The following is an 11,644-nucleotide window of genomic DNA, read 5'->3' on the forward strand; positions in this document are numbered from 1 at the left end:
TTTTTTTTTTTTTTTTTTTTTTTTTTTTTTTTTTTTTTTTTTTTGCAAGCATGTCGAAAATATATAAGTTCACAGTCAAGAGAAAAGGAGTCCGTTATCACTTTAGACAAGAGGACACTGGGCTCCCACAGAAATCTCCAGAAGAAAGAAGAATACATTTTCCTTCTTCTTCTTCTTCTCTAGTTTTGATTGATCTGATCACCCATGAATTCTCTGCAACTACACTGCTGCCTCCCTCCACAACACCGTCGCTGCTCTACCATCTTCACTCCCCGCACGTACCACTTTCTCGGGAAAATCAGCTTCCGAGAAAGCTTGATAACCAAAGCCAAAGCTAATTCCTTCAGTTGCTGCGCCCAATCCGAGACGACGAAGCAATCAAGTCTCGAAACTTCTTTATCAGAGAACCAGGAACCTGAACGGCCTCCGTTCGACATCAACCTCGCCGTCATCCTCGCCGGTTTCGCTTTCGAGTCATACGCTACACCTCCGGTAACTTCATTATCACTCTTCCTTTGCTAATTAAATCTTCTGGCTGGGAGAATCTTGTATCCTCCTGCTTTGATTGTTTGATTTTTCTCAGGAAAACATCGGGAAACGCGAGGTTAATGCAGCTGGTTGTAAAACTCTCTTCCTCTCAGAGTATGTCACTCTTTTCATTGACGTCTTTGTTGCCAAAGAGTTATACTAGATGATGAAAGAGCTTAGACTGTTATTATTATACTTGCTTCAGGTCCTTTGTAAGACAAGTATATGATGGACAGTTATTTATTAAACTCAAGAGAGGATTTGATTTTCCTGCCTTGGATCCATGGGTTTGTGTTTTTTTCTTGAACACTTCATCTTCTTTTTAAATTTTTGCTTTATTATTCTTATTGGTTTTTGGTTTCAGGGAACGAGTGATCCGTACGTGGTGATGGACTTGGATGGTCAGGTTGCTAAAAGCAAAACCAGATGGGGGCAAGTTTCTTTCAATTTTCATTTCTGCTTCCCTCGTTGTTACGGTTTTTTTTTGTATTTAGCTTGATCATAGTACAAGTGTTTTTATTAGTTAAAAGTTAGCTTTGATGTTGAGTTTCCAAGTAGATTTTCCGTTTTATCTCAAAGTTGTGACCCTTAGAAATCCATATGTTTATTTCTTATTTGATGTTATGAAGGCAGACCTTAGTTACTGGTATAAGTGTTGAACTTTATTGACAGGACAAAAGAGCCCAAATGGAACGAAGACTTTGTTTTAAATATCAAGCTGCCTCCTGCAAAAAAGATACAGGTACAATATTTGTTTGTGTGGCCTGGCCCTGGTCAATTCGGAAAGTAGCTAGTCAAAGTATTATTGAAATTTTGAGTTTTAAACATAGTCAACTATTATGTTATTCGATGAGCGTCAGATTGCTGCTTGGGATGCAAATCTTGTCACCCCACATAAACGGATGGGGAACTCCGAAGTCGACCTGGACTGCATTTGTGATGGTGAGTTGTGGTTCACACGTTCATTACATAATTTCTGAGTTTTAAGCATTTAGGGGAGAAATGTCTGTTTTTGTTGGGTATACTTCTTTTTAATACGGATCCAAAGTTCTCCAGTGACCCTCCTCGAGAACACTATACACTAGCAAATAGTAAGATTACGAGACACTTGGCGAGGTTTTGGCGGTTATTAAGACTAGAGGAAAATCATCTGTGGATCAGTGATATATCTGATGAACCTACCACACGTCTTACTTGCAACTTCAGTCTCAAAATTTATACTTGTTCTTTTCTCTTTTGCTAAGGAAACTTGCACGAGGTGCTTGTAGAATTAGACGGTATTGGAGGTGGTGGGAAAGTTCAACTGGAGGTTAGTTTATTCTGTTAGTTTTTTATGAATCTTACATTATTACTTTGTTGGCTGAAAAGTATACAATGACTGAGGTTCCCTGTGACGAATGATTCACTTATGTAAATTGTACCTCTTTCTTATGTTCCATAGATTCACATGTTTGTGTATGCTAAACCCAAAATGTTAGTATCTCTACTACTTTGGCATTTTTCCTGACGGTATTTTAAAATAATTTCAGATTAGATACAAGGGATTTGAGGAGATTGAAGATGAAAAGAAGTGGTGGAAGTTACCGTTTATTTCACAATTTCTTAAAAGAAACGAAATTGAGTCAGTTTTGAGCAATCTTGTTGACTCTGATGCCATTCCAGCACGTCAATTTGTAGAGTATGCATTTGGACAGTTAAAGTCACTCAATGATACTCCTCTTAAGAACACTGAACTTCGAAACAACAATATGGATGGTTCCGAATATGACAAAAACTCTAGCTTTGAGGATTCATTGGATACAAAACACAGTAGTGAAGATAAAGAAGGTGATGATGATGGGAGCAGCAATGAAAGTGGTAGCATTCGGTCAGAAAGTAATTTGTGGGATAGCTTCCCTGACATAGTTAGTCAAAACATAGTGCAGAAACTTGGTCTGCCATCACCTAAGAAATTGAAGTTAGATGGGATGGAAATACTGGAAAAATTTGGTCTACAATCACGAAAAACTGCAGAAGCTGGTTACATTGAATCAGGGCTTGCCACTGCTGATACTCGAGAAGTTGATGATGAAAAGGAAGGTGGTCAGCTTGCTACTAATGCACCCAAGTCTTCCATTGCAGACATGAAGAATGCAACACAAGAATTGCTTAAGCAGGCTGATAATGTCTTTGGTGCTTTAATGGTTTTAAAAGCAGTAGTGCCTCAATTAAGCAAGAACGGTCTTGGTACAGAGAAGGTCTCAGAAAAAAATGGTGGTTCCGATTTCTCTAAGAGTGAGAAACTCTATGGTCTAGTCAATGTTGACGGAGAGGATGAAAAGAACGCCGAGGAAATGAAAACACTCTTTTCTAGCGCAGAAAGTGCTATGGAGGCATGGGCAATGCTTGCCACTGCCTTGGGGCATCCAAGCTTTATCAAATCTGAATTTGAAAAGCTATGTTTCCTTGACAATGACATCACTGACACTCAAGTAAAGACTCTTCTTCTCGTTTACTAACTGATGTAAATTGTTTCCAGGAAAACAAATTCATATTAGAAACTGATAGACTAATTTGCAATCTGCAGGTGGCGATTTGGCGTGACGCAAGGAGGAAAAGATTAGTTATAGCTTTCCGAGGAACTGAACAGGTATGTATGTATCTATATCTCCTCTTCTCAATATTATGTTGTTTATTTTTCTCCTTGGAGTTATGAGCCTCAATGTTTCATATTTTGTCAGACAAAGTGGAAAGATTTGCAGACTGACTTGATGCTAGTTCCTGTTGGGTCAGTGCCATCTTTTCTTCAGCTTCTATACACATTTGAAGTTTTAACAAGCTATTATTCATCTCTCACTCGACATTTTCAATGCATGTTGCTGCAGTCTAAATCCTGAACGGATTGGTGGGGATTTCAAAGAAGAAGTACAGGTATGTTGTAAACTCTGGCGTTGTGTACCCTTTACTGAGCTATTTCCTTAATGCTGCTATGGATTTGGCAGGTCCATAGTGGATTTCTGAGTGCATACGATTCAGTACGGATAAGGATAATATCGCTGCTCAAAATGGCAATTGGATACATGTATGTGCTTGTTATTCACCTATTTGCTGAGGACGGTACAATATAGTGGTTGGTCATTACGTCTTTAGATATATTTTCTGATGCATATGCTCTCTCTTCCCATTGGCAGAGATGATGTTGCTGAGCATGAAGATAAATGGCATGTTTATGTGACTGGCCATAGCTTGGGTGGGGCATTAGCTACACTCTTGGCTATTGAACTTGCGTCAAGCCAATTAGCTAAGTAAGTATGATGAGAAATCCCTTCCCCTGACAACTAGCGGCTTGTTTGGCATTTTAGTAACATGATTTTTGTATGTTTGTTAGACGTGGAGCAATCACTGTTACTATGTACAATTTTGGATCTCCAAGAGTAGGCAACAAAAAATTCGCTGATGTTTACAACCAGGTCATGTCTCTTCTAACGTGACAAATTGTTATTGACAAGTGTGGAGTGAGATGGGCACATCGTCATAAAAAATCTCATTGGTTTATATGTTTTGCAATCTGTTCTTTCTGCAGAAAGTAAAAGACAGCTGGAGAGTCGTAAACCACAGAGACATAATTCCCACAGTTCCTCGCTTAATGGGTTATTGTCATGTTGCTCATCCTGTTTATCTCGCTGCTGGAGAAGTGGTAAGCGAACCATTTGATCATTATTTCTTAGTTTTCTCATTTGATTGTTTTTGTCTTGGGTAAGTATAGTGTGTGTAACCCTGCTGAAATATGTAGAACGTTTCTTTGAATGTGACAAACCATTTATTCGTTATGAGCGCTTTAAGTTATATAATATGCTTCTTCTCCACAGTATAATGTGATTAATAATCCTGATGAGTAATATAATGTTGCAGCAGAATATGGATTTTCAGAAAGATGGTTATCATGGTGAGGTGATAGGGGAAGCGACACCTGATATTCTTGTTAGTAGATTTGTAAGTCCTCTAAAACCTATTTTTATTTTGGTTTACTCACTAATTTTAATCAATTATCATCGTTTTACTTTTGGTTTTTTCTGTTTCCGTGTCTCATATATTTCGTCTCCATATGTTTGTTATTGGGGTTACTTGTTTTCCATAGCTAATAATTGAATACAAAGCAGGAATAAGAGTTCTTTGAACTGACTTTTACTTCCTAGGAGCTGCTCTTACTATCGTCCTATAATCCTATGTTTACGCTACTAGCAGCTATTTTGTTGTGTTGGCTTCATATGCACGTGTGGCATACACGTTTATCCATATACGAATTCAAAACTTATTTACCTATTACTCTTTTACGGTTTAGAAGTTTCTACATATGAGGTACGTCGGAAGATGTAGGGATGATTACTAGTAATCTTGGATTTAAAATTGGTGCTATCTTTCAGATGAAAGGTGAGAAGGAACTCGTTGAGCAGATACTTCAAACTGAAATCAAACTATTCAACGCAATTCGTGATGGGAGTGCCCTTATGCAGCATATGGAGGATTTCTATTACGTCACACTGTTAGAGGTATGTTATTGGTGCACTTTACTGAGGATAAATGTAACTCCGAAGTTGTTAAAGATTCAATCTCTCACATGATATAGTAGCATATAAACACTGCAAGCCCATTTTTGGGTGGGGAATTTCATAACTTATTGGAATCTTTTTTTTTTTTTTTTGGCAATCCTTCTAGAGTGTGAAATTATATTACAAAAATGTTGAAGATCTGGAAGGAGTTGAAAAGACTAGTATATGATCAATGGGAGAGAGCTATGGCCAATATGAGAGCATCTAATGGCTCGCTCCACCTTCACCGGATTCACACTGTATACCAATTTACAAGAGATAAGCATCTACTGGGTTGCATTGTTTTCTCATTTGATTAAAAGTAAAGAATATTGTGTACACAAATGTAATTATTTTGGAGCGACCCTTGGTTCGTCTTGAAAAACATAAACATAGACACCATATCAAAAGGGAGCAAGAATGGTTGGAAGTTATACAAAATATTTGAAGGGTATAGATGTCAATGATGCTCTTTAGTACAAGCTCAGTGAAACCATGCAGGAACTTTGCGAGTTTTATTTTATCCAGTTCTTAGTTCCCCGTGCTCTAAGTCAGAAAAATACACTAGTTAAATCTAGAACTGAAACTGGAGGAAATCATTTCAAGGAAGCAATTGAACTAGTTTTGCATCCATAATGACACAGTGAATCTTAGTATCTGATCATTAAGCGTGTTTTTTAACCCCCGTGTTTTCTTGATGCTTGATATTATATTACTTGTGAAGTATATACAGGAATAAATGGCTTACAGTGTCTCGAACCTTACTGAGTCTACTACTTATTCAGCAATCCCTGTGGGGAAGTGATTTAATATATGACTAAAGGAGCTGTTTATTTACATGCGATGAATTTTGTTTTGAATGTCGGCAGATTTTTGGGAGCAGATGAAGGTGCCTTGTTCTTCCCGCTGCTACTGCCGAGGATTCGTAGACTCTGTCTCAGCAAATCGATTTCTCTTTCCTTCCCAAGTCTTTGTTTCTCCATCAAAGCTATTCTCCCTTTGAGTGTCTCAATGGTTTCTTCCCTAACTTTAACTTCCTTCTTGAGTTCTTGCACTGTGTTCTTTACTTCTCCTTCATGCGGTTTCTGTCGCAGTGTCTCTCCTACAAATACCAACTCATTACTTTTTTATTTCTCAAAGACCGAAACCAAAAGCTAAAATTTGAGACTAGTTTGCAACTTTTTACCATATGTTGTGTGGATCAGATCATCAAGCTCAGTCTTAATAGCGAAATAGAGTTGTTTCCACCTCTCCACAGCTTCTTCCCTCACAGCTCTCTCTAAGCGCATCTGTTCCACGACCCATTCCCACTCGCGTTGTTTCGCCTTTGCTTCTTCTTTCTCTTGCATCTTTTGCCTCAGCTTCTTCACCTCTTCTCTCAGATTCTTCCTATCTTTCCTCCACTCTGTCTCAGCCATCTTCAGAGCCGAAATGACTCTCTCTTTCTCATCCAGCTCCCTTCTTGTCCGCCTTCTCCTCTCTTCATTTGATCTCCCCTTGATACTTCTCCTAGTAGTGTTTCTCTTTTGCTTGCTTGTGGAACCACCCATGGATTAGATCTTCTTCTTTTTCTCTCTTATCTCTCTGTTCTTCTAAGTGTGGTGTGTTTTTAATTTCTCTTTTATTTATTTGAAGAAAGGGTACATTCAATGAAGAGAAATGATTATTTGTGAGTGAAGAAGCTCCACATTGCGCGGCCTTGCAGCGTGTATCTCACAGGTTATCTTTATTTATATAATAACGAGGTCCCAAAAGCATCTTATATTATACTATCATTAAGCTACACTTATCCTGACACAGTACAGTGAATTTATTGGAATGTCTAATAACAAAACTAATAAAAACACTTCATGGTAATGATTCTAACGTGGGCTGTAACTAGACCATTGTGGAAACAGAGAAGAAGTTATGGGCAAAATCCGGACATAGTACAGAATAGGAAACAAGAGAGAAAGAATTGAAGTTGAAAAAGCATATAAATTTCTCTTCAACTTCTCATTAATGGTGTGGGCTTTGATTGTTTGTCACATGCACAATAAACATGGACCCATCCCACTTTACTCCTTTTGTTTAATTTCAGAATTTATTACTTCACATTTCGTTTTCGTATAGGTTTCTCTATATATTTGGTTTAAATAGTCTTCATAGCCTATAGGTTTATTATCACGGTCCACGGAAGGCTAGACTTGCTTCATCATGAATTCGTTAAAACTCAACTGGTTTTGATCTTACAATGGACAATTTGTGATTATGAGCATAACTTGCTTTTGTGGAAAAATAGTCGACAAATGAATAGAGGGAAAAGACAAAACAAATGAGACACAAAGTCTAATCACAATCAATAACGTAGAGTTTGAATAGATAGCTAGCTATAACATCAGTCAGATCAATGTGTTCTTCTCTTCACGTGAACTTCTCTGTTAATTTGCGGTTTTATCTCAGTGCTTCTCTTTTATCTTAATCGTACATTTTCGATACGTTTGACCAATAAACTTATCATAATATTTCTCAATAAATAAATAGAACTCGGCTATTGGCATATAAGCTCTGATCGGTAACCTTGCGGAATGGCAGAATGGTGTTTTAAAAGAGATTACGCAACTATTTTGCCAATGAAGAAAATTGCGGAGTGAAAAACAAAACATAAAAACGCACTTGATGACATAAATACAAAGGAACTTTTCATAAGTGAATTTTAGTGGATTATTTACAAAAGCAACACTTTCATATTTTTAAATTGTATGATTATACCATTTCCAAAATTTTAAATAAATAACAATAAATATTTTAATCATAAAATTATACTAGAATTTGTTTTATATATTATAATATGTCAATCAATTATTAATAATGTATTAAAATGTATTAAAAATTATCTAAATATTTATAATAACAAGTAAAGTATTTTTAATAGATTTTAATTACTTTCACATTTTGTAGTAATTAGTTTATTATTTAAATTTATTTTGTCTTATAATAAAATAAATATCATATAAAATATTTTAATAATCTAATATATATTCCGCCATTCTACAAAATTGAAAATTTTCTGCAGCTTAATTGATTTTTTGCGACTCCATGATTAATCGATGTATACCAATCAGAGCCAAAGAGCTCGGTTTGCAGGTCAACCCACCTCACTTGACCCACCAACCTGCGGATTGAGAAATTTTTTCGTAAAATATCGGACCCGCCCCGTCAAATTTGCTGGTAACCCGTGGAACCCATGAGTGTTATTAAATATAATAAAAATATAATTTTTAATTATATATTAATTAGTTTGTTAAAAATAATATAAATTATATATTTGTAATTAAAATAATATAAATATTTGTAATATTTTATATATTTTTACAAAAATATATTATTTTTTAAAAGAATCTTTTAAAAAAAAAACATTTTGCGGGTTCGCAGGTACCTGCTAATCAATTTCGGTCGACATGCATCCGTCCCGTTTAAAATAAGCTCAACCTGCACTCGCACTTGCAGCTCAAATTTTCCAAATTGCTAGATCCACACTTGCCCCGCAGTGGATGAAATGGGACGGGACCCACTTTAATAAAATTCCCATCTCTTGGAAAGTTACAACTTACATACATACCCATCGGCCTCAAAAAGCTTCACCGTAAGAAATTACAAATTACCATAAACCAATATAGAAAGAGTTGTTTACACTAAGAGTTACTTCCTCTTGGATTTTAACAACTTGACACACTTTCACGTGAGGTGTACTAAGGGTCTGCTTTATGAATTTTCCATTTCAAAATTTCTCTCATAGTTAAAAATCTTTTGTTTCCCTCGTTATGTTTAAAGTAACCATTTAGTTACGTCCTCATGTATCACTAGTTAGTTTAATTTCCCTGCATTTAATTGGTATGTTTATTGAACAGTATGCTTCAGTCTTAACCCTTAATTAAAGTTGGCTAAAAAAATCGGAAGAATGGCTTAAAAAGTAAGTACAAAGACGTTAAAAGCAGGACGTATATATTCATCTTCATTTAATGTTTGAAGAACACAAGCTCTGTTCCGGATGAGGTGTGGTCAAGAGACTGGTGGTTGACTTTGCATGCATGTTAAGTATTGTAGTGAACGTGGGTAAAGGTGTTGTGCCCATGGTTGTGGCTAAGAAAAGAAAGGTTAGGTTGAGTGATATGAGGTTTGGTCAAAGCCCATCAGACATGTTCAATGTTGGGCCGGCTTGCACAAGTTACGCGCGGACAACATATGGACCTAATCGTTGAAGTCCATTAGGTAAAGTGCTGATACAAAGAAGGAGAGATCACGACAAGGATCTCTAAGCTCAAGCTGAGCCTCTAGGAGGCGAGAGCTTCCATGGCGTCTCTTGGAGAGATAGAGTAAGCTAGTGATAGATATGTAATCCTAGCTTAACTCTTAGCCATGTACTTCTCTTGTATTCTTTTGTATACTCTCTAGTGTTTACATACCCAGGAACAGAGAGAGTCTATGATCTTGTAAACCACATCGGAGGTGTTTTCCAATACTTCATAGTGGATGTTGTGGATCCTGGATCCACCCCAGATGTAGCGCGCTGTGGCCGTGAACTGGGTGAACAATTCTTGAGTCAAGAACAAGGATGAATCGTATGAGTAGTGAAAGGGACAGGGGTATTATGAGCTTGTATTCCGTAACAAGTGGGTATCATAACCCCCACAAGTGGTATCATAGCATAAGCTCATTGATACATGGAGTCCACGTCTCGAGGAGGAGAGACATATGAAGAAGCTTCCAAGCGAGACAGAAGAAACTCACAAAGTTTAATGGAAGTTGGTGGTCATGTGGTTCTACACACGTGGAATCTGATTAAGTTAAAATCAGAGGATAGACCGAGTTACAAAATCAGGTCAAAGAGATTTTCGGTTTACAAGAGAAGAAAAAAAACTGTTGGACGTTCTTCGCTGCAGCTGCACAAGTTTATGGAGGAAGGATTCACGAGTCAATTCAATCAGTTGAGATGATTTCTAGTTATGAAATAAGGGTTTCTCTAGAGTTCTCCAGGAGTGCAAGAATCTGCTACTGTGTGAGAAGGACTTCGGGTTACTCACAAGATAAGATGGTGACAGGCTGCTAGCATAAGAAAGAAAGGTTTCAGAGCTGTCTTCGATCTACAGTCACAAGGAGTGTGTGACAGTCACAAGGTGTGTGTCACTATATGCATTGAATTTTTGGATTTCTTCATATTCTGCAAGTTATTGGAACTGAAAGCATAGTGGAACACAAGGGGTTTCGCACTGGTTTTGTATGGGATTGTCTGAAGATTCAGAGAGGGATTTCACGGTGTTCTTGGGTTATCTCTACATGGTATATCAGTTGCAGATGGTGTTCTAATCTATGTGGGTATTTCAGCTCGGTATCTCATGGAATTTTTGGAACTAGGGGACGCCTTAGAACCTTGAAGGGTATGAGTGTTTCATGACTGTTTCAGATGGTATTCTTTAGTCAGCGTGAAGGGTGTTGCATAAGGGTTGAAGGAGATTGACTCATGCGGGTTTGTCTATGTGTGATTATGAGAGTCTTCAGTCGGATAGAGGTTCAGAGAACAAGATACTACAATACTGCTATTTTCAGAGGGAATGCAGTGTGGTTTTCTAAGCAGATATGTGTTTGGCGTAACACATAGTTTTCCGCTGGGATGGATCTGCGAGAACAAGGAGTTTACTTGTTCAAGGCAGAGTTCGGCCGAACAGGTGGCGGTGTCAAATCGAGATTGATTCAGGATGGAAACATGTATGTTTCGGGTTTTCTGCATGGGATTCAGTAGTAGTTTGTTTTGGCTTCTCAGGGCATATGAGGGGGAAACAAATGGGTCTACAAGGTATCATGGTTGCAGAGGTAATGATTTGTTTGAGCAGAACTTGAGCAGAAATTCTTTGCGTCGAAAGTCTTCTTAGCAAGTTGAGCTAAGCGGCGGGATCTGTTGGCAACAACAGCAGTTCAGAGGGATGTTTAAGGCAAGGTGTTCATTCAGATTGTTACAAAGGAAATTCTCAGGATGAGGATTTTGGTGTCTACGGACTATTGAGGTTGGATAAGAATTGAGTCAAAGGGCTTCTGGTTTGAGGCAGTGGTGATTCAGGTTCTGCAGGATCTTCAAGTTAGCATCGACATCAGCTGGAAATTCTGGAGAAGAAGAATCAATAGATTTGTAGTCACGATCGCATTAAGTGTGACAAACTAAAGATGACGTTGAACAGGTAGCATTAGAGAAAGCTGATGGCGTTCGGTTGTGGTAGAAAACAACGGCGTCAGAGACAGAGGAAGAAACGTTCACAGAGGATGATCTCAAAGCACGTGATGGGTTCAGGTTGGTGAAATCATGATGAGAGACTTGTAAGGGATGCAACAGATGTTTGCAAGAAAGGGAAGACCGCGTAAGCAGCAACAAAAACAGTTGCATATGTGGGCGTGTTCGTGATCAGTGTTGGAGATTGATTTGAGTCATCTGGGATGGAGGATATCTCAAGGGAAGACAAAATCACATTAAATCAAAGCTAGACTTAAGGAGATGGAATCAAAGGTCGTCAATCTCA

The 11,644-nt window shown here is 37.7% G+C and overlaps 2 protein-coding genes across 3 annotated transcripts; one reads left to right on the forward strand and one right to left on the reverse strand.

Moving 5' to 3' along the window:
• The first annotated feature begins 111 nt into the window (after positions 1-111).
• Positions 112-5,578, forward strand: LOC106342041. 2 transcript variants are annotated; one of them, XM_013780820.1, is made up of 18 exons: positions 112-492; positions 584-642; positions 734-815; positions 893-960; positions 1,201-1,270; positions 1,389-1,470; positions 1,773-1,837; positions 2,058-2,999; positions 3,095-3,157; positions 3,249-3,295; positions 3,393-3,438; positions 3,510-3,589; positions 3,699-3,812; positions 3,896-3,977; positions 4,091-4,204; positions 4,420-4,500; positions 4,932-5,057; positions 5,224-5,578. In XM_013780820.1, exons 1-18 carry the CDS (start codon positions 205-207, stop codon positions 5,284-5,286), a joined length of 2,472 nt encoding a protein of 823 aa, XP_013636274.1. In that variant the 5' UTR covers positions 112-204; the 3' UTR covers positions 5,287-5,578. The 2 variants fall into 2 exon arrangements, with proteins under 2 accessions (XP_013636274.1, XP_013636275.1); XM_013780821.1 differs by having other exon boundaries at positions 4,423-4,500.
• A 187-nt stretch (positions 5,579-5,765) lies between these two features.
• Positions 5,766-6,817, reverse strand: LOC106342042 (trichohyalin). The gene is made up of 2 exons (XM_013780822.1): positions 6,283-6,817; positions 5,766-6,198 (listed from the first exon to the last, which is right to left on the reverse strand). Exons 1-2 carry the CDS (start codon positions 6,644-6,646, stop codon positions 5,927-5,929), a joined length of 636 nt encoding a protein of 211 aa, XP_013636276.1. The 5' UTR covers positions 6,647-6,817; the 3' UTR covers positions 5,766-5,926.
• Between the last annotated feature and the right edge of the window lie 4,827 nt (positions 6,818-11,644).

Source organism: Brassica oleracea, chromosome C4 (genome assembly GCF_000695525.1).
Source record: "Brassica oleracea var. oleracea cultivar TO1000 chromosome C4, BOL, whole genome shotgun sequence".
NCBI lineage: Eukaryota > Viridiplantae > Streptophyta > Magnoliopsida > Brassicales > Brassicaceae > Brassica > Brassica oleracea.